The 24,015-nt window shown below is 35.3% G+C and overlaps 1 protein-coding gene across 1 annotated transcript in view; it reads right to left on the reverse strand.

The window, feature by feature from the left end:
• LOC108776455 (potassium/sodium hyperpolarization-activated cyclic nucleotide-gated channel 3-like) overlaps window positions 1-24,015 on the reverse strand; it is a 143,082-nt gene that overhangs the window by 84,969 nt on the left and 34,098 nt on the right. Inside the window, 7 exon segments of the mRNA XM_018543071.1 lie at window positions 64-318; window positions 1,926-2,181; window positions 3,026-3,240; window positions 3,800-4,086; window positions 5,839-6,046; window positions 10,299-10,305; window positions 16,019-16,035. Coding sequence (XP_018398573.1) covers window positions 64-318; window positions 1,926-2,181; window positions 3,026-3,240; window positions 3,800-4,086; window positions 5,839-6,046; window positions 10,299-10,305; window positions 16,019-16,035 — 1,245 coding nt within the window.

The raw sequence follows: 24,015 nt of genomic DNA on the forward strand, positions 1-24,015 counted from the left end.
TCTATGTTGTCCAATTCGCATAACATACACGTAACGTCGACGTATAAATAAATGAGTAAATACCTGGGCAGATCACCGATGGTCGTTAGGGCAAGAGTGCACCAGTAGTAGCTTTGCAGATATTGCTTGACAACATCCGCCGTCTCGGAGTCGCTGAACACCCAGTTCTTACTGCCAAAGCCGTTGTTCTTATAAATAATGTGATAGAGGCACCCGTTCCAGTGAAAGATCACTAGTAAATAATGTATCAAGGAGGTGGAGCGAAACAGATTCGGGTAGTTCGTGTGTCGCTCGGTTCTGTCCATGAACGCCCAGAACCTACGTCAGAGATAGAGAAAGCGGGTTGAGAAAATTGGCTGAAATTCCGGTGGTCGCGGAGTGATAAATTTCAAGATTTCTCTTAGGATATTCGGCGGCAGGAATCACGTGGAGCGAACGTGGGACAACGTGTTTTTAATCATCGCGCGTACGATGGAAAGGCTCGAGCTTGTGCCTTCAACAGGTTAAAATATGCTCCTGTCCTTTTTTTCAATTATTATTTATGAGTGCGGCTAGATTCCGTCGTCCGCGCAATTCTGCGATTTACGACGCAGTCGGGAGCCACGATTAAAACGATTGCGATCAATAATTTACAGTATGGAAAACACCAAAAGAGAAAAACAGAAGTCTATCATTTTTAATTTCATTTTCATCCAAGCTTAAATGAACTCAATCTGTACTGATTGTTATGCCAATACGAGATGATGATTGATGGTTTTGCGAAATTGCTTGGTACGTTAAATGGAATTATTACCATATTACATTTGTCCTCTCTTTAATTCCAATCCTTTTTACCATCGGTCTTCGTAAACATGTCCATATCTATAGTCTATGTTCTCAATTTATTACCATTTGTTATTAAATGTGGCCAATTCCGAGTTCCGTTTGCTTAATACACATGTGACATTCAAATTGTCAATGTTAGATGAGAGTAAGGTACGCACATATTTATATAGAAATAAATAGACTAGTGCCATTGATGAATTATCGGTCCTGACAAAATCGAATTTTAGTAAACGTTGTTTACCGATATAAATCGTCGAGACAGAAATAACACGCTGATAAATACAAAAAAGACACGTTTTACTTTCGCACGTTGCTTTAATAAAGGATAATATTGAGATACAACACGATCCATCCGTTCATATTTTTTGTGATACATCCATGACACTGATACTTGCATTGGAATGTATAAACGTTTACGTGCGAAAGATCAGCATTACCGTTACACGCGAACTTTCGCAATACTTTTCAATCTCTCGATTTACTCTAAATACGTCGCGTCGCACTCATTGCTGTTCCATGAGAAGAAATCCAAACTTTTACACTTGTACATTCGAAGTCAATCGCATGACAGTCAAAACAAGAAAAGAAATTCACAGCAATGACTGTGTAGTGTTCGAAACGGACCAGATATATGTATATATGCCGTTACTCTCTAAAACTTTTAGAATGAATTCTATTTGAAGAGTGGAACCTCTTAAAAGTTGAAAATTGAGCCACTTTTTTTCAAGACTGGCTCAATTTTCACTCTTTAGAGTGAGATTCCGCTCTAGAAAATTTAGAGAGTGCAGTACATGTGGATACGCAAATCGTTGAAACGGGAATGAAATATTCATGAGTTAAAAACTTTTTTGAATTCCGCAAATATGTAAAAAAATTCGCAAAAAATACCTCGGTTCGTTGCACTCCACTTAATTCCGCGCCAAATTTTTTCAAATCATGCATCATGCATTAAATTTATAATACGTTAAAATATATTACATTATAAATATGAAATGCACAAGATAATGTCATCATAAATTTGGCATTTAAAGTCGACTTATTTAATTAATAAATTAGAATATAATCTATCGTAAAAAGATAGTAAAAAGAGTGAAAATTACCGGTAAATTTTTACGAGTCTAAAACTTCGCAGCATACTGTTAAATCCTATAGATAAGTATAAAAAGTCGAGAGGCAGCAGGCACAGGATGTCTATGTAAAACGTGGTGCTGTTCGTATAATGATTTCTCAATTTCGTGGCGTCGGTTTGCAGCACGCCGTCTTCCAAGTATCCCGTTCGAATGTGAAATACTATGTCGAGCACGTATAAAAAATCCGAGAAGTAGTCCAGGCAGAACCACACCCAACGGGTTTCTCCTGCATTCGCAAGCAAAACAATACCTATTTCAATATGCGATATTTGCTATTAGCATTGATTAACCATTCGCTTAATAATTCTTTTCTAAAACTTAAATCGATTTTTTTTTCTACATTGCCGAATTCGTTAAAATATTTTCATTTTCAATCAGTTATAATAGGTTATCGGTCGAAAGGCTATTGATGCCTCTTCGTATTGATCGCCATTATATTGATTTCACCTGGCTTTTTGTCCTCGTGATTGGGAAAAAGCTTCTACAATGGTCTGCATATATAAAATATTTCAGAGATGCCTTTATTTTCTATAATTTAACTCATATGCGCGTTTTAATTCGTGTATCGTTTTATAAATCATAGAGCTATTGCTCGCTTTGACATTCAATATTCAGTTAAAGTAAACATTATAATTGTTTTAACAAAAATCTAATTCGTTTAATAACATTCCTCAAAACTTTTGAATGTGAAATGTCGTTACAAGCAATTCACTTTGGAACGTATTTACATGATGATTAAATAAAAAAATATATACATATACATATCTCATAGTACAATTTAAGTTTAATTTAACGAGTGCTTACGGGAGCGTTATTTATATAAGCCACAGCTGATCAAAAGTCCTATATTTAAAATATGTTTATATACGGATCTTGCTTATGTAATATATCCGACATAAAATCTAGATTCTTACAGTGATCTCTTAAGTGTGATCCCGTAATTTAATAAATAACAAATTTCTCAAGAAAATAAACCAATGTACTTTCGATTCGAATTCTCAATTTCGAAATTTCTATGAAAGGCGCGTTTATAAAATTTGAAGGAAGTCGTAAGTGTATTGCGGACTAACCGTTGATCTCCTGGAAGGCAAACCTATAGATGATCACCCAGAAGTTGTAAAGAAAGGCAAGAGAAACCACCATCGACCAATAGTAACAGAGACGTCCCGCAGGATCGAAGATGAAGGACCAATTTGGCGCACCCGTGCGAAAACCCCTCGATCCAGGTTGTCCGGGATAGCCTCTACTACCGCGTTGCTGTTGCTGTTGTTGCGCCGTGTACCTCCTGAGACAGTAATTCAATGCAACGTGCGTTGATTAATTACTTTTGTCCCTGGACACGTCCCGCGACACGGCTATCCATTTTTTTCGTTACTATTTGTACCGTGTACGAGGATTCGCGTATCAATTTGAAAAATTACGACGGTGGAAGTATTGAATGTTCACAGAACGGCCAAAAAAAAAACAACTAATACAATTTATTCGTACGCGCCAGGCGGTTTCTCAACAAATTTTAAAAACAAGTTTCTATTGCTTATGAAAAGATTTTCCCGCAATTTTACTTCCGATAATTCCGTCGCGAAGATATTTCTGTTTAAAGAAATCTCTGGCACAATTAAGCGATCTTTAGAAATGCAAGAAACACCGCTGCGGTAAGCCTCCAAGAAGTCACTTGAATATTTATGATCCTTCACTACGCAGATATTTCTTCGTTATATTCATTTTCTCGAACTTTTATCGTGAATTTGACCTCCAATAAGGAGAAAAATTAGCATCAAATTGAATTTTTCTTGGAATATACCCGTTCTTCTCAAAGTATGGAAAGGAATAGGTTTCGAAGTAACGAAATTGAAATGATATCCGATGATAATTGAAATCGGCCCGTGATTACTCGCCAATGAAATACTCACGTTTCAGTGCCGTTACAGCTACTGTTGCTGAGATGATTGACTGATGCCGGTGTGTGAAGGTGCGATTGGTCACGCGAGGACGTAAGCGCAACTGTATATGGCAGCTTAAATCTGCCCCTTAGGTGGTCCCTTCTTCTCGGCTTGCGACTCAGATCGAGCTCGCTCGCCCCCCGATTCACGTATCCCCCCTGAAGCGAGTCCCGTGACGAGCTAAAGTATCGCTGCGACACAGAATACACCTACACCAATTAGGATGAACATTACGCGGAAAGAATGGTTTTGAAGTATCTAAAGCCGATATTCATAGGGCGATACTTATGGTCCGTTCGTATTTTAAGACTGTCTTAAATAATGTCTTAAGATACTAATATATACGACTCTCTGATTGGTTAATAACATCTTAAGACTACATTTAAGGTCTCAAATATAAATGTAATCTAAATCTAAATATGATGTCTAACTATAAATACCATCCGTAGTCTCTTCTTATTTCAGACCGTCTTAAGTAAAGATGCTAATACAATTCTCTGATCAATTCGTAATATCTTAATGCTGTACTCAAAACAGACTTAAATAAGAATCGTCTATAAATATCGGCCTAAAATTTTAGCTAAATACAAATTTCAAAATAATTATTTTTCAACAATTATTTTTCATTGAATAAATATTTATCCAATAAAAAATAATTGTTAAATCAAACTATTAGTTTAACGACCAAATAAATATATCTGTATAGTATGTATTTAGTAAATATTTAGTTGATACAATTCAAAACAAATAATTTATTAAAATTTAGTATAATTTTCCAGTACAGCAAAATCGTTCTTTCCGCGTACTTTACATTATTTTACATACAAAAATGCAATGATTACAGAGGTTTGCACAAATGTACGATATAAATGCATATTCAATATTTATAAATGCCACATTTATAAATGAGCAGTACAAATATACGTGAAAAATATACGAAATGTCACAAATAACCAGTCTCTTTTATTCATTGGGAAAAATTAGTCATCAATATAATTAATTTTTCTTAAATTAATTTTACTAAAATTCGACATTTCTCATGCGACCACGATCCATAATATTCTGCTGTTTAAATATACTCATCGTATTTTGCTTAATTGTTAACTGCGCGATATAACCGTTCTGGTTATTTTTCATCTCTCGGAGATCCTCGTATTTTCCACATTGGTTTATTCGTGCAATGTTCGAACCATGAAGGTATGGCTCGTATGCAGTTGTAGCGCATAATGAAATGAACGTTCTCGCCGGATGTTGCGAACGTTGTTATCAACTTACGGGATTGTTGAAAAAAATTTTTTTTCGCGCGTCGAATAGTTTAATATTAAGCTCGCTTGTCGCGGTAAACTCAGAGATGTATGCACACACACATAATACTTTTTACAAAAATAAATATAATACCAGTTATTTTGTTTTTATAAATTCTTAGTGAAACACACATTTAGCTGATTAAAGCTTAGCTGCTAGAGAAACTTTTCCTCTATTTTCCTACTTTTTCACCGTCTTTTATCAATTCTAATTTTTGTTATTTCTTTCACAATATCGAGTACACAACAATGTAAATTTATCCACAATTATTATTTTCAAGGAATTTCTTTTTTCCACGAAATAACGTAATATATTTGTATTGCGAGCATATATAAAATTTATTTGTTAGAGAAATTAAATTACATTTTAATAACTTTACAAGACTTGTTAAAAGTCTTTAAGAAAAAGATTCTACAAATGAGGAAAATTTACCTTTTCTATATTTACCTTACGATTCTAACTTTTTTTTTCTTTCTAATAGAAAACCCACTCAAAACCAGATTCAAGGAAATATTTGACGACTATCAAAGTGCTCAATGTCGGCGAGTTCACTCGCAAAATGTCCTGCTCGGGAGTTTCCTCGACGAGTGTGGCTATGAAACGAATATTTTATCGCACGATCGCGAGCGGTAACCAACCTGCTGTTGCTGCTGATAGTAGTAGTGGTGAGTGGGTGTGTGTCGGCCCATGAATTTACCGCTGACGAGGTCCAAGAGGCTCTGCCTCGAGGGTAAAACCCCCCTGGATATATTCTCTGCACTCTTGGTGTCATCCTCTTTTTCCCTACCGCCGCCGGTTCTACCGTCGCCGGACCTTCCGCTTCTGCCATACTTCTCGCCCCCGTAGCTCAGAGCAGACGCGGAACCACCGCTCAGACGATGCCTCACCCCGCCTGCAACATCAAACGGTGGTAGTTGTAAACGACTCCTTTTTAATTCAATCTACGAGGCTCTTTGCTATAATTTTAGGACTCTATCTAACATTTTGAAATATTTTCTCTTTTCGTGAACATTTGCGATAACTCCGACCAATTAAACGAATCTTTTCTATAAGCCTTCAAAACTTATAATATAAAGACATGTATTATTTATTGATTTCATTATTCGATAAAAAATTATCCGTGTGAAGCTGGCCCTCCAATATTAAAAAATCGATTTTTTTCTTCGTGCATTCGTTTGCTCACGAATGCTCAGTTGGAATTTTCGTTTGCTCACCCTTAGTTCAAAAGATACAAGAAAATTAAGTTTTGGTATCGAATTAAAAAATAATTTTTTTTTGCATTCGCGTTTGCTCATAAATCTTTTGAATTAAAGGGTGAGCAAACGAAAATTCCAACTGAGCATTCGTGAGCAAACGATGAGCAAACGAATGCATGAAGAAAAAAAATCGATTTTTAAATATTGGGGGGCCAGCTTCATACGGGTCAAAAAATTGTTTTCAAACACAAGATAAATTATTTCTCATTATTTTTAAATGCTAAATATTTAAATCCGATTTCCCAATTGCTCCATTATATCATAATTGTGAGGAATTTACAGTTAAAGTTGCAGAAAAATTTCAGAGTACTTTACATGTAATGTGTTGGAACAATTTGGAAACCGGATTCAATGTCATTAAAATAAATAGTAACCTTTATTATATAATCTATATCATATGATGTATTTATATCATATGATATAAATTCTTAATGATCCCTCAGTCTCTTTTTTTATTGTTATTCCTTTAATCCTTTTATTTCTTTAATTTGCATTCTTTTAGAAATATTATTTTCGTGAAATAATGATAGACGCGCGTATATTTCTGCTTTTGCTTTGTAGTATAATTTTATGCTTTCTTATTTTTTAACAAGATATAATAAAATTAATATGTACAGAGAAAAAATATATAGAGAGAAAAAGAAGAGCGTTGTTCCAGTACAAATGTTAAGGATTTACAGTAAAGCGATATTTTTGTTTAGAAAAATGTCGTAATGAACCTGTGTGTCGGTATTATCCGTGAACTTACAATATAATAATGAAGGATAATGTGAGAAGGGTTCTATACAATCGGATAGTTCATTATTCTCATAAGTCAAGAACTTGCTATGTAATAAAATAAAGCACGACATAAGAATAACAAAGAATGACTGAAGTGAGAATGTAAGAAATAAAAGGATCCTTCTTAGAAACTTACTTATTACAAATTTTTTGATAAAATATAATAATAAATACAATATAATAATAAAATTATAATCAATTGTAATAAAATAAATATAATAAATAATTATATAAATTCAATTCCAGTAACGATATTGTATAATAAGATTTCATTAAGATTCGTAAAGGAGCTTTCGCGTAAAAGCGATTAAAATGTCCGATTTAAAAATTCGTAACGTATAATCTCCTGTTTATTGTCTTGAAATTCTCTGTCAAATATTCCTTATTAAATGGATAATCCAAATTTACGTCAGAAATAATGCCGTCTCGGCACGTGAATTCAAGGCCAAGCAATGCGAATCTCATTGGAAATGCGAGGAGAAATAAGCAAGTTTCCGCAGAGGTGGAACATACACCAGTATTATCTTCGTTCGCGATGACACCTGCAACGTCAAAGAGACTGTAACGGAACGGCACAAGCCCCGTTTTCTTGCAGCACGAGATTACGGCTCATCCACTTTTGCTAGATAGTAACGAGGCGTGACACGATAAGGGCACAAAATCCGTGCGGAGAAAGCTCGCGTTTCGCTCCTGTCGTCCTGTGAATCCGTTTAACAGGGAATAAATCTTGGCGGAAGAAGTTATTGTGCACTGTCAGATAATTTTCTCCCTGCGTAAAACGCTGCGATTTGTTCCTGATCGGGTAAAAGTTCTCTTATAATATTCCGACAATTCTTGTATGGTATTTACAGTTATAGAAAAACAGAAAAAAAAGGAAAATCAATACTGTATCATATTGTATTTTCGTACGAAGTTGAGCACGAAGAAATTAATTCCACCAATCAACGGGACATTTAAAACATTTTATTTTTATATACACCTGGTTTCAAGTGATGGCTTTGCAAATTGTTCGGCTTATAAACACTCGACGAGAGAAAAACAGAGCAAGAGGGGGAGGCGAGAATAATTAAATAAAAGACGAATGAAAATACGTGACCGAGACCCACTGTACAAAAGTAACGAAGTGTTACTCGAGAAACGTCATAACGAGATTCCTACTCTCTGGAGCTGTTTCGCAAATAATCTCGTGCTCGCGCGCCCGGCGTCCTCCATTAAGGCGGTGGAGAAAAACGATCGCAAGAAAATCTGCGCCGGCGTTCTCTTCATTACCCTCCTCTGTTATTTTCCCGTTAATGCGATGTAAAATGACACTACGCAAAACAAGTAGTAAGGAATTTTGTCGAATACGCTGACGTCAAACGAGCTTGTGAATTTATGTTCAATAATGCTGTATCAAAGAGAGTAATACCCCTTTTACAGTTTTCAAGTGTCGGAAAAAAACAACTGTTTAACTCGGTTAATTAATTTATAACTATAGACTAATTAATAAATAAATTCCGCAGCTAATTAATTTACTCTTATTCGATCGAACTTTTAAGCTACGACAAGACGTTGAAAATGCAATTAATTTCTTTTATTACGTTGTTTTGAATGTATAATAAAAAGAATATTTTGTCAACACAAAGAATAAATGAATATAAACATAACTAGCAAATGATTTCAATTAAAGCTGAAAGTACCTTGTTAAGATCTCACGTCCGAGAGAAAGTACATAGTGAGTATAAAAGTAATTGCTTTCTGGCTCTCAAGAGGATTAATAGGATAAGTTTTGAAGTAAGGAGAAGAACTAAGATAAATTTAAGCACTTAGGCTAAAGACACGTAGTACAAAAAATTGAAAAATTGCATTATTTATTGATCCTTTTTATTATTATTACAAACAGAATATCGATTACAACTTCATAAAGTAATCTCAATTTTAAATTGTTATCAAAAGTTTTTAATAACGATACAATCGATTAACAAGTCTATCAAGAAATTTTAATCTGTACACGAGAGAAAGAGAGAAGGAGGGAGAGTCTGAAAAAGTTCTAATCTTTTCAAAACGGAGCTTGCCTTACTCCGAGTAAGCGGGCTAAAATAATTTTAGATCGAGTCGGAGGTTCTGATGAATAATGCGCAACACGCTCGACAGTCATTATGGCAAGAGACGAATTAATTCTGGAAGCCGCGTCGCGAGCGGGGTTTATTCGCGTTGCTGGCACGACGTCATGCGGTCGATGCTTTGGATGAGGACCATTGTACTGCTCTCTCAAAGACCGACAGAACGCAAATATTGTGTTCGGGTAAACGTACACACAACATACGTACGTACGACATGCGTCGCGATACAATCATGTCAGCAATGAGTGCACCACGACTCTCCAAACCGAATTTACGTGGCCCAGAAATGCGCGTTCTTTATACCGAACTTTATTGACCTGGCCTGCTTGGCGGACTTCCCGGTTCATCCTATCTGATGGCAATTTGTGTGACGATGCGCCCGTTGCGCATTTTAAAATGTTAATCAGAAACAAAAGAGAAACGTCGAAGACTCATAAACCGCAATTTATGGCCGTTATGTGCCATTCCTACAAGAGCGCTCTCTCAGCCCTTTTTCCTGATTTTTTCGAAACAAGAAATCTTTTATAGATCTCTTGGCAATTTCGTGGCTGTGGTACTTTCTGGGAAAAAGAAAAAAAGAATCGAAAGGCAAAAAGAAGTTGCGCTAAATCGTGATTTATTGCGAAATCGAAATATTATTGTGATGCTGAACAACGCGAAAATTTTTTATTTCGAATACAGATTTTCATTGGCGCACTAAAAATGTTTTATGACTGCGTGTGTTGCTAACCATTTGTGTCTCGCGTAAAAAAAAACGAGATGGGCACGACTGATAACAACTCCAGTGCGTATAAAGCCTCGTCACACATCGCGATGTCCACGTACATCTGTATAAGTTTCAACTACAGAGAATGAATTCTGTTCGCGAATGCATGCGAAGTTTTATGGAATATTAGCCGCAACGATCTTGCTAAACCGAAAATGCGAAGTTTGTTTTCTACGTCACGTCATTTTCAGAACACGCCGCCTCATGGACGAACGACTTTTCTCTATGTGAAGGTATATATGTATATGTTCGCTTTCAAACTTTTACGAATGAAAATATCGCGATTCCAATATCCGCCTCTCACCGACGGATTCTAGTCAGCTCTCGCGTAGAAGAAAAGTAAGTTTAATAGTGACGCCATCCCAAACGGCTAAACGGAAATCTCCGTGAGGGGAAAATTGAGAAAGCGCAGCTTTCGACGAGGAGCGAAGTAACAAAGTTAATTGCCTTTTATTGAGACAGCTTGGCAAGGCCAGCAAAATTGAACGAGTATGAGACCGAGACACAACACTTTTATATGTTTATCATGACAGAAATTGCACTTGAATTGTTTCCCTTTTTTTTTTAATTTCATATTTCGCAAAGTTACAGCGATATATTGTTCAAATACAAAGTATTCGAAAATACAAATAAATCATTTGAGCTCTTTTGGAAAGAAATTAATGCTATAAACCGCGCTTCCCAAAGATATCTTTTCAAAAATGTTATCATTAAGCACAGATCAAATCGTTGACCCGAAATGAAATGTGAAGCGGATAAGGTTTAATGTTCTATATTGTCGTCGAAACGATTTCGTATACTGTGCGACCATTGGGGCGTATTATCGCAGAGGTTGTATCGATCGTGATGCTCATTCTAGAGGAAAACGAGAAATTGTCACGAGATTACATATGATGACACGCAGAATACGTGCCATAAATTCTAGGCAGGCAGTATGTATTCATTTTCAAATAATGCACATGGTCGTCGTTACTATTTCTGTTAGACAGATGTTAGATAAGTCGACAGTTTCATTATTTGCGGAAATTATAAATATTAATAAATGTCACGATTTAAAAAAAAAATATCACCGTATTCATGAACTTAAAACAGATTATAAATGCAGTATACTGTACAATTTTGGCGCCATCTCTTCTAAAAATCATCTAAAAATCACGCGCGACGTCGACATCAAATAACGTCTGTCTATTCTTATGCTTGTTTCAACTATCAAAACTCTGAACAAGTAAATGTGAAATAAGATAAAAGGAAAAAAGGGAAAGAATCAATGGCCGAAGGTAAAATTAAAATGGATGTATGTTCTCGATGGAATAAAGAACGTGATAGAAATTTCATTTCGGGCGTGTTTTTGACAGTGCGTGACAAGCACAAATGGAACTCGAAAAAAAGAGCGCGACGGGTGGAACAACAACAATATTGAAGGTAGGCAATGGGTGTTCAGATTGCCGAAACAGAATCGGATAAGCTTTCAGAGTTACTACGAAAAATGCCGGCTATTGCGAGGGACTATTGTGCTTTGGCATACAGAAATATTCATTCGGAAAAGAAAGCCGCGCGTATTTCGGTATGTGGGTGTGCAACGATGGATTCACAAGTCAATTGACGAATGAATCAAGCGGTACGTTGCATTTGGCTACGCGCAGATCATTCTTGTTTTTAAAGTACCGTCACCGATATTCGTGGATATTCGTAAAATCGGACCGCGTAAACTGCGCCAACGAGAATAGAGCGCATCAGTTTTATGCGTTATCGAGCGTGTAAAACGTGGAGTAAATGAATACGCGAGTGAAAAAAATGAACAAAATAGCGGATCACTTCTGAATGAATAAGCTACAGATAAATCTACTAGATAAATTCATGACGTATTAGATTGTACAAGAATTGCCTCTTTTAATAAAAAAAAATAATTACTCTAATTTTTGTGGCGAACACTTTTACACAAAATTTATTATTATTAATTCCAAATGCTTTTTTATTACAATATTATAATTTAATTGTATATAAAGAATTACAATTATATTTATATATATAATATTAATATATTACAATTAACATTATTATACATATTTTAAATAGGATTTCAGAAAGAGAGAAAGATATATTATTATTAATAATATTATATAAACAAATAAAGTTTTATGTAAATGTCGGACATATACATATAAATACACGTCCGGTCTCTGGAACGTTTACTTTAATGTTAATATATTATAATTGTTAATTCTAATAGTTTCCCATTCGTTAAAATTCAACTAATATTAAAATTTAATATTGGTAGATAAATTATAATATACGTTTCATATATCATCTATGCAGTGTAAATATATACACACACACATATATATATATTACTGCTTTGAGGTTCGCTGTACTTCTCTCTAACATCGTTATTAAACATATAACTGTAAGCTGAATATGATTGGAAAGACCTATTAAAATTTACGTCGAAGTTAGTTTGGACTAATGCTGCAATTTCCGACAAACAGTTCCGACAAAAGATTATACATTATAGTTATTCTCGCCATTGTTAATATAATGCTTAATATAACTTGAAATATTATATAAACTCAATGGAGTCAATATAGCAATAGAATCAATACATGTTTAATTGATATAATAGTTCGCATTACAGAAGAGTTACGCTAATTGTTTTTAACAGAGATCGCAAACTGAAATAGTAGTAGACGCCGTAAACGAGACCAGAGTGAAGTAGTAAAACAAACGGTAGGTCTGCCGCAAAATTTCAGTGATATGCATGGCATCAATATACTTGGACACAGCGTAACGTATACAAAAGTTTTACAATGGAAAGATAATTGGACTAAAAGCAACGCGTTGCAACAAGGCTATCTGGATGCAAAATTTTTTTTGTCAAAGTTGCTACATCAAATTTTCAATGAAATTAATCAGAGAGAGAGAGAGAGAGAGAGAGACGAAATTCCCAACCACATAGCGATATAATTTAGCTAGCATACTGCATTAACTTCATTTTAAAGATATTAAACGGAAACATCTTTTACAAGAAAATAACACGGGGATTCGTAGTTGCAATATAATGAAAATGTATGCAGATGACGAGGCGCAATACAAAAACGTCGCGAGAAAGTATAAAATAATATTGGACAAAGTCGAGCTGCGTTAAAATGCAATTAGTGTACTTAAAGAAAGTAGTAAATCTTTTTCTAGAAAACCGTCCTGCCCAGCAAAATTCCACGTTATATAAAGATTGTAAAATGAAATCAAAGCCGAAAGCACTTTACGTTGCTGAAAATGGGATGCTTTCACCGGATGCGACGATATTCTTTTTTTTTTTTCAACAAACTAATTAAAACGTCTTCCATATTTTCTCTAATAAAAGAAATAATATTTCGAAGTTTTACGTGGAATTTGGGAGATACGAAAGCGCAGAAAATACAAATAGAGATGATATTTTGATGTTTAAATTCATAAAAATTTGAAAGTTGTAAAGATTTTTAAATACTTATGGAGTGTATTTTAAAAGTTTTCGATAGCCATCTCTTAATTTGGACATGATAATTCCGTACCTTGTTGTTTAAGTTTACTATAATCAGATACCGAATTTTCTTGCGAAAATTTGAAAGTACCCGAACTCGAATTACGTGAAAGTCCGTTTGCTCTTTAGTTAGTTAATATGCAGACTTTCTACAATCGTGACAATTTATGAAAATTGCTGCTCGAATAAGTAAAAATGCTCTATTTTTAGGATATTTGTATTTCTTTTCCTCTACATTAGAAATTCAAATGAGACAGCTGTGCAAACGAAGTTGCACTCAGGTCAATCGGAAAGACACAAGTTATTCGCATATTACACATGTAATTACTGAATGCAATTTTGGCGTAATTGTTCATAATTGAACTGCACCGAGTGCAGTAGTCGCAGTGACTTGTTTTAGCATTTAGATAGAACAGTTGCAGGACGCGTCGCATCGTTTTTAGTTCAATTATCTTTCCTCGCAATTCTGGGAAAATGCAAAAAGATCTCTCTCCTTCTCCCTCTCACACTCTCTCTCTCTCTCTCTCTCTCTCTCTCTCTCTCTCTCTCTCTCTTCGAACTCTATGTGATTAGCAAACACAAATTTTCTCGTACTTTCATCTACACACTTTACTACGTTCCGCAGCATCGTGCATGTGTCTGTGAATCGATATGTAGATGCGCAGAAAAACAGCTATTAGTATCTTGTGCCGGCAGAAATTGCAATATCGATATTATACGCGGGACGCCTGCAAATAAGTGCTAAAAATAGGCGGTTATCGGCTGGCCGTTCGCGCGCGGTGAAGGTATTTATGTCGCACTTGACACATCTATTTTCACGTTGGACGTGCTTGTGTCCCAAGTTTTAGATTTTCCCACATTGACCGGACTCGTCCGCGCAATCTCGCCAAATTTCGTACTATAAAATTCCGACGCAAACCTCGACGAACGTGCGAGACAGGATACGCGCGCATCTATAACGTTTTTAATAAAAATTATCTGAACGCGAGACTTCAAAATTACGGCCAGCTAAATTGATGGGAAATAGCATGAGCGGATTGTCAATTGGATGAAATAATATATGTACATACATATATATCTGCTGTATGTACAATTAATTGTCGATATTCCGAATAGGGATACCGCCGAATAATTTGGCGATTTTCCATCTTTTACCGATAATTCGCGGACGAGCGGATACGCGACCTCAAATGTGTATAAATAATAGTACATTATATTTCGTTATCCGGTTAATTCATAGTTCCGTGCCTGTATTTACTCTAGCCAGAATGTGAAACATTTTCATAATGGAATTTGCTGTCCCGATGAAATTGAATTAATGCCGCTGCCGCGCGCAAAATACTTTCATCCGCGGCGAATGTATTGCTATTTATCATAAATACCTACCTTCGTATTTCCGTACACGATTATTAAGTTAATAATTTTACTAAACTAGAACACTTCATATCCCCGTCTCTCAACCGGCAAGGGGGAGAGCAAGAAGGGGAAGCATTCCGCTTAAAATTTGGTCATGCGTGAGCTGAATTAATATGAATTAATAACGCAGATTAATAATGTAAATTAATCGCAAATAGAGCGGAAAGTACAAACATACAATATATCTTGCGCTCGTTGAGAGGAGATTTGAGAAAACTTTTATGACGGCACTTTGTTCTCATCAATCGCGCGCGTTGTCGTGCCCTCTCGTTTAATTCGCGAAAATAAAAACGCGATCGATAACAGGCGGTACCACGGTATTCTTCTTTTTTTTCTCTTCCCTATTAAAATTTGCTAATTAAATACGCGTCATAAACGACGGCGGATTGAACGTATTGACCGTTGGCGGAGACGCTTTCGACGCGCGCGTCCAATTCGCAGAAATAATCAACGTCACGTCGCGCAGATTTCATAGCTCGTCCCGTGTCGTCTCTCTATCTCTCACGAGCTCCCTTTTTACGAGATTAAATTCCGGTCTCGGGGCAAGCTCCAGGCGCGGGGCACGATATACGGGTAAGCGTATCGAAGGGAAAATGGTCGAAAAAGCGAAGGAATTCGCAATATCAATAGATATGTTTTCAAATACCTGAGACATATTGAAGAGTAGGCGGAAAAACGACACGTTCAACGCAGACGATGGTTCTACGAGTTGGTCCATAGAGACGCGGGAACGGTGTATTTCACGAACGGAAATATTCACGAGAGCCGCGCGGTTGCGAATCCGACTATTCACGCCCGCGCCGCGTCGCACCGCTGTTTCAACTACGTCGAGAAGTCAGCGCCATGTCACGCGTCGACACGCGGCGCGTCAAGTTGACTACTTCATTCCCCTTCGAACGCGCCTATCGATATTCGAGTATTTAGGGTTGCCGTACACATTTACTGTAACAATAAAGCGTGATTTGCAATAAGTTGCAAATACACCGTTACTAGTCGCGATGCTTCGCAACAGCCAATCAAAAGCGTCAATAGTGATGTTTCTAATTAGTTGTCGTGACTGACAACAAAGTATTTGCAATAAACCGCCTCTAACTGTATAAGATATATATACTGTAATAGACTTTTTATAATAACTTATTACCTAAGCTTTAAGTTTTAAAAAGAAATTAATCAAGATTGTTCAAGATTTGTAATTTTAGACAATGACTGATGTATCAATATTTACGTTTGTTTTTTTTTCTCCTTCTTATTAATGAAGATAGAAAGAACTCAGCAAACACAACTAACAGTAACATAATTGTTAGTTATAATTTCCCACTGAACAATATAACTTTACGTATTATATAACTGTTACATGTTATATTACAGTTATATTGTTAAGCGGAAATTTATAACAATTGTAAGAGTTATGTTATAGTTAGTTGGTGTTTGCTATAAGTTGTTTCTACCGGGAAAGCAATAGGCGTGAAGCTGCGCACGTCAAGTCAATTCAAGAATTACAAACCTGGAATGGTACTGAATTACACAGAAAGAACGGTTTTGCTAAAATAAAAATTTAGAATACAGATCTGAAAATTTTCTTGGATTATCAAAATTAATATATGTCACAATCAAATGTGATGAAAAATGCTGTAAAAAGTTTTGATTCTAGCGATCAACCTAATATTTTAATAATGGTTTAACACAAAATAGAAAATTATTTTCAGATTTATATATCTAACTAAATTTTTAGATGCTTCAGTAAAATCGTCCCTTTCACGTAAAATAAGTTCCTAAACATAATGGATGTAATAAGTCTCAAGCTAATGATAAGATGTTGGGTCAATCACAATTGAACGTGAAAAGAATAATCCAATATGATTTCTTATTACCTTTACTATTGTGTTTCAGTAACGAGATTCTATAACATCTTATCGACAATTATCGCTTAACTAGCGACAGCCAATGACAAGAACGATCCTGGAAAATGCGCGGCTTTCATTGGTAGTAGTTAGTTAACAATAGCGATTAATTATTGATAAGATGTTAGAGTATTTTGTTATTGAATCAAAGGTTTGCGTTTAACAAAAAAGTGCAAAATTTGCAATTGTGTAAGATATTCTTTACTATGATTGATTTGAACACATTTAAATCTAGTAAAAGGAACTGTATAACGGCAAGAACCAATCATATTAAAAATTCTGACAACAGTTGCAAACCTGCTTTTCTACTAAACGCAGCCAATTCGCGACGTTGCGTTGGAAAGACTGTTTGTTTTTCGGAGACTGAACTGCGACACGCCGGCAACGGTTGTTATTATTACCGTGAGGACATACGCGAATTTGTTTTGACTAGCGCGGTCGCTCGGTATTCTCAGCAACGCACACGGCATACTTATTACATTTCGGAAGTCGAGTGACGCGCGGCGCCACGTCTGCCGTGTGTCCTTTCGGTACATTTACGATGGAAATTAGAATCCGGCGCGCCACAGAGAGACTTATTGAACATCGAGGCGAGCTCTCCTATTAATAATTGAGGAATCCGATAAACAATTACCTGCTTCTCGCACTTCACGATGCTCTGGCAGTCTCGGCATGTCGCGCGGCTAAGAATCTCGCGTCGATCGTTGCGCGGGAAAATGTCGCGGTGTTATAGCCCCTTGAAGTTGCCGCGAGTTCGATTCAAGCGGCGCGCATCCAAGCATTCCAAACATGGCGGGCGCGCGATCGGCACGTCTCGCGTGTTTTAGGAATGCCCGCGCGAAGTGATAAGCGATCGTCTCGTATTCATCTTGTTGTGTCGTGCTTTTAGTGACGATTCTAAACGGTCGGCGGGGCGGGTATAGCCTCCTCGTGGGACAACTGTATGTATGTAACATAAAGCGACGGTGCAGAACGGAGCGGCAGGACGAGAGGAGTAACGATGCTGGTGGCGTCTCGGGCACGGTGAGTACATCTCTCTGCATTGTATGTTTACGAATAAACTCTGTGCGCGTTTATTTCGTTCGCAACAACTTGACGCCATTGCGGCGTTTTCCAACACACAGGCGTGCGCTCCGGATATACGTCGTCTCGTCCTCGACGTGAGACGCCGAGCACGTCTTCGCCCCCGCGTGCACAATCCGCTGACGGATTTGACTCCGGTGCAATATTCGTTGTGAATTTTTTTGTGCTTCGGATTTTTCTACTTGGATTTGGACGCGCATTCGGGAATTTTTACTCTAGGAAGCTCCGCTTAGATTTTCACGACTAGCTATAAATCCACGCGCATATCCCATGTAGATATCTTGGTTAAATTTGAACTATTTTTTTTAATAAATATTTAGTATTTTATAATTCTAAGTAAAATTACTAACAATAAGTACTTTTATAATTCCACTTGACAAAGATCCAATATGTTAAATAAAGAGGTATAAAGTTTAATTAATATGTGCATTTTAATTTGAAAAGTTCAATTTTAGAAAATTCCAAATTCTGTTCAAATTAAATAATTATTATTACTTGAAGATTTTTTGTTAACGTAAAATATTAATATTTTGTCATATACGAAGGTAAAATTCTAGGTAAGACCGATACGTGAAATAAAATCTTAATACATGTGCATCTCAGTTTCGAAAGTTTAATTTACATCTTAAAAATCTTGAATTTTAAGTCAAAATTAAAAAAATTATCTTTGCACAACAATGCACGCTACGTTAAATACGCTCGAACATTCACGGTGTATTATTTTATTGTCGCGTCTGCAGATTGCGCGTTGCAACGATTGCAAAATTTGCGGTTGGTCGCTCGAATTTTACGGCGGATTCGGATGAATCTGACGGGTAATATCCCGAAGTCGATCTCTCGCGTGATTCCCGGAATATTTATGCAGCTACGATGGACCGTAACATCGATCGCGTTTCTTATTTAAGTTTCGGATTCGCACCGCGAGAGGCAAACGCGGATTTCCATTTATCTGTTGCATCCCTATTGCGATTTTTCAAACGCGTACACTCAGAAGTATGTACTCAACAAAGCGCAGGATATAGTGCCATTTGGCCTTAATGCTGAGGCAGCGGAATCAGGTGCATTCTTGCGTTATGAGGATCCATTCTTTTCTGTAATCGATAAACTCGTAAAGAATTTGTTCGATTCTACACTCGACACAAAGAGAAACAGCATCAATCAATTCTTTCTTTCTTTTATAAATCGATGGTAGATTTCATGGATAAAATAATTATTGCTACTTCTTGTCAAAATAAAATGTTAACATTTTCGAAAGTTTTTAATCATGATACGTACTTAAATATTTAGTAAGATAAGAAATTTTTGTAAAAAGAATCATATATCAGTTTCTTCTTCTTTCTGATTAAAACAGCATAATTAATGTGCTTACGTAAATTGATAATGTATTATGCAAATAAGTATTTTTATATTTTAGATTTAGTAGCGGTACAACTTATATCGAAAAGAAATATTGTAGGAAAAAATCAGAGAAGGGAAATATCATATTTTACCAAAAATTATCGTGCAGTAAAAATCTAAATCATTTATTTAAAAAATTCCTTTAACGCAAAATTAAAAAATTGTTAATATTATATTAATATCTATAAAAAAGTGTATTTCCCTTCGTGCGTCTTATAAATAAAATATGAATAAATGTCGATCGTTTTCGAATTACGTCAACTTTAATGTTTTATACATGGAGCTATATATAAATTCCTCGATAAATTCATATTCTCTCTTTAAAATGTAGCGTCCGGGAAGAAAAGGAAAACAGTAAAGAAAGAAATAAAATAGTAAATATATGTCAATGTATTGAACGAATGACACTATTATCGACGACTGATGCCGACTATCTCGGAACTAATTACATCATTATCGGATTAATGCTCGAGCATACTTCCTGGCGCCTCAAAAGCGCGACAACAACGACAACCCTTCGACACAACTCGAGATCGGATCGATTCATCGGACACGCGCGCGTTTCGAATAATCGAAACGATACGTTACATGTGCGAATTCAAGAGCAGAACAAACTTCGTGAATAACTTTCTCTCTTTTCCTCGTATAAATGCGCGTTACAGTTTCCAAATGTCTGATTGAATTAAAAAGAAAAAAAAAAAGAAAACGTAAAGAGTTACACACAATTCCGTGTATAAAATATCGTTAAAGTCACGTGACGGTTCCAGGATGGTCGAAGTTTACCACGTTTTTGTTACAGACGAAAGCATGGCTGAAATTTTCAGAGAGAAGTTGCGATCTGTATATCAACAACATTGTCTGGAAAACTGTATGGCGTAGAAACACGCTGTTACGTCGTTAGCCAATATTTTTGGAAAAAAAAAAATTCTATAACGAAAAATAGGATATCCTATTACCATGAAAAATAAAAGCCACGACAAGTGTTTCCTATTCAAGCCGCCTGGCAGCTTTCTAGAACGGTGGTGCGAGTCACGGGATTACAATAACAGAATTGTATCGCGCCTGGCACGTGCCATTGGTTTTCATTACGCGCGTTTGCACTTACAAACTATTAATTCATAAACCATTAATTTGTGGATGCTATAACACTTAAGTATTCGGCTCGTTGCATCGGGTACCACTCGTTCACGCGTTTTCGGGATATAACTCGTCGAATTATATTTTCGTGAATGATTTACTTGAAATTCCGCGGTCCTTCCTATAAATCCATCTCGATTGCATTTCATCGGAATTTGATACACATAGCAATCAAGTGGCGATTTCATCGGAGTTTTGCAATGTAAAAAAATTTAGTTTTTGCTAATAGTAGGTAATAAAAATTAAAACGATGATACGCATATGCATTCAATATATGTATATAAAATATGCAATAAATAAACTACAAAAATTAGGTGCATAAATAAAAGATGTGAAATATAGGGTCTCTATTATTATACGAGTATATACCTGCTGAGAAGTTTGTTTCGAAAGTATATATCTATAAAGGTATGATATTCTTTCTTGGTATCCTATTTCAAAAAGTTAATGCAAAAGCATTTCTCGAGGGAATTCTGTGCATTTTTCTTATGCAAGTCGCGGATGGCGCAAGCACCTGCTTTCGGAATCTTTTCAACGGCTTACGCGATCGTCCTGTTAAGCAGGGCTGTTCCATGCATACAAACGGAAAGACGAAATGGTCAATAAATGTTACCGCATCGGGTAAATGTAGTTTCTGGATCTGCATTATGTTTCCCCTGAATTTTTTAAAAGTGTTCATAAGCACAGAAAATTTAAACCAAATAGGGCAAATGCACTTTCAATTTAATTCATTTATTCGAGAACGATCTTTCGCACATGTCAGAATAATATCATATAAATACGCGATCAGAATGTCTAAAATTTAAGTTGTCACAAGTACAAAAATCCAACGATACATTTTACGATTATTCATAAATAAATAAGAGAATAAATATCATACAACTATACTTAACATATTGTTTTTATAGATTATTTTATTCAATATTGTTATCTTTATTCTTTCTCTTAAAAATATTTAAGATTTAAAATTAAAATTAGATCATACTATTTTTTTCGTTATAATATTCGTAATCAAATCTACAATAAAAAGAGATTAAATTGTTAGATTTGTTTTTTCAAAGTTAAACCTTTTTGCAATGTATATATTATATATAGCATTTTATAAAACAAATTTTATTAAAAATTACAATGAAAAATTACTTTATCAAGGATACTTTAATTTTTGTAGAATCTTTTTTCTATTCAAATTTGTTTTTATACGGAAGAGTACGTCCACTAAAAATCGCTCGATATATTATAAATTGCTATATTTTTCGTACTCTTATCCCTGATAGCGAACACAAGAAATTTTGCGATAGAAGCTTCCGCCGAATTTCAGAAGAAACTTTCAGCCCTGTTACGTTGGTGGGTCGAGTTTTGGAGACTGCTAAAACTTTCCGAAACTCTGCTTTCGCTTGCATATTCCGTTCCTCTTAAAAAGTGCATTACTTCTTTATAAACGCGTCGGTCAAAGATTGTAGAAAAAAATGAATACCTGAAAATATTCCAATCATTTCATTTTCTTTCACGTAATTTACAATTTATCCTAGTATTTAAAATTAGTACTGATTATAACTATAGTATAGTATATATTGATTATAATAATAGTATAGTATTATATATTAATAGAACGTTGCAATAAAAATAGAAAAAATTGCTAACAATTACTGAACATTTTTAAAAAATGTTGAAAATTTTAACAGCTCGATTAATGCCTCAATCAATTAATTTTTCAACTAGCACAAATTTATTTGTGTATTTTTGTACAGTGTAGGACTAATTTGAATTAATATAAAATTGTGCCTTAATTTAAATTCGTCATACGGTTCTCAATTAATCATTCATTAGATCTTATAATTAGATAATATAAAATTGAGTATTTATTTTCATTGTTTAATTAATTAGTAAAATTTGTTTACTTTTTGCTCAAATAAATATTCAAATAATTTTATCAATATTCAATAGTTTAAATAAAAATAAAATACATTATTTCAAATTTTTGTATAATTAAATATTTCATCTTTATACGATGAGAGATATAAAACGTTGTTTTAATGAGATTATGACAAAATTTAGCTTGTAATATTTCTTTGTATTAAATTGTATCGTAACGGATAATTTAAATTCGCATGAGAGCTATTCGGTGGATGGTTACAATATTAAAACAATTGTATCGCTCGACAGATAAACCAATTCGCGGCAAAATTGATCGAGCTCGGCGGATAAAAAATACTTTTTGTTGAAAATGGTTGTAGTGAAGTAGAGAGACGAGTATACCAGTTTCGCCGTCGGTTGATCCTGTCAACAAGGTACGTTGAAAGTCTGTAAGCCGCTGACACATACATGGCACGAACACGCGCACGCGTGACCGATAGATACGTAACCAAGTTGCCTCCACAAATGTACTCGCACCCTGAAAATTCGAGCTTCGCAGCATCCGCGAGTACAACCAAATATTTGCTCGCCTCGTATTGCGGCAATCTCTGTTCGGAGATGCCTCTATGGAAATTTACATGACATGCGAGTCCTTTTGATCCCCCGGTATTTCATTCGCAGTTAATCGTCCGAACCGTTTTGCCATTTACACTTTCGAGTGACGTAAGGTAGTGTTTGCGTGTCCAGTTGAGCTTGTTGATACACGAAGGATACTGTCTCTAAAAGAAAATTGTCTTCAGAGTGTAAAAGAAATAATTATATATGTGAAGATTCTAAAATAAAACTTTTCGTAATTTGTCTGTGTTTTTTAAAAGAACTTTTTCTTTTTATCTTCTTAAACATATTTCTGGATGAAAGAAGAAAAACAGTGAGATACGACGTGACATTGATACTTTTCATGAACTTCGCTTTCATCCCAAAACTTCTGCAGATATTTGCCGAGATACTACGATGTTTAAACCATGCGTTACTAGAAAAAGTTTCGAGTAAAAGTTATCCATTATGAAAAGTTTTAAAATAGGTAAAAGTTTATTCCTTTCTTCTTTCATTTCCATGAGAGATCTGTTTTTCCTCTTTTGAATTATATCACAATTTTCTCAAGTTTGCTAAAGGGACTTCGAACTTCATGATGCGATTGCAATTATTATAACATCATTGCTGTTTATATCTGGAAAAAAAATAAGTATTTTGTTCGTTGCTCACTTTGGCAATATAAATTACAAGATGCAGATACAAACATTATTATAATTCTTGTTACCTTTGGCATAAGTTACGCTTAATTGATTATGGATAAAGCTTGTTGTTGTCGAAAATATGATAATTTTAATATCGATAGCGATTTCAACACGGAAATGAGTTCGATAATAAGCTTCGGCGATACAGCTTCGATGTTCATTTTCAATAATCTCATTCGAAGAGTAAATTAATGACATCGAGTTAATCGCTTTTCCTACGATTTATCAGCTTTTCGTCAAGCGAGATCGGTGGAAACGTATATCATTGGTCATTCAACTCGTAATCAAATAAATAGTAATAATCCTCATGGTG

This window comes from Cyphomyrmex costatus, unplaced genomic scaffold, assembly GCF_001594065.2.
Source record: "Cyphomyrmex costatus isolate MS0001 unplaced genomic scaffold, Ccosl1.0 scaffold36, whole genome shotgun sequence".
NCBI classification, from domain to species: Eukaryota; Metazoa; Arthropoda; class Insecta; order Hymenoptera; family Formicidae; genus Cyphomyrmex; species Cyphomyrmex costatus.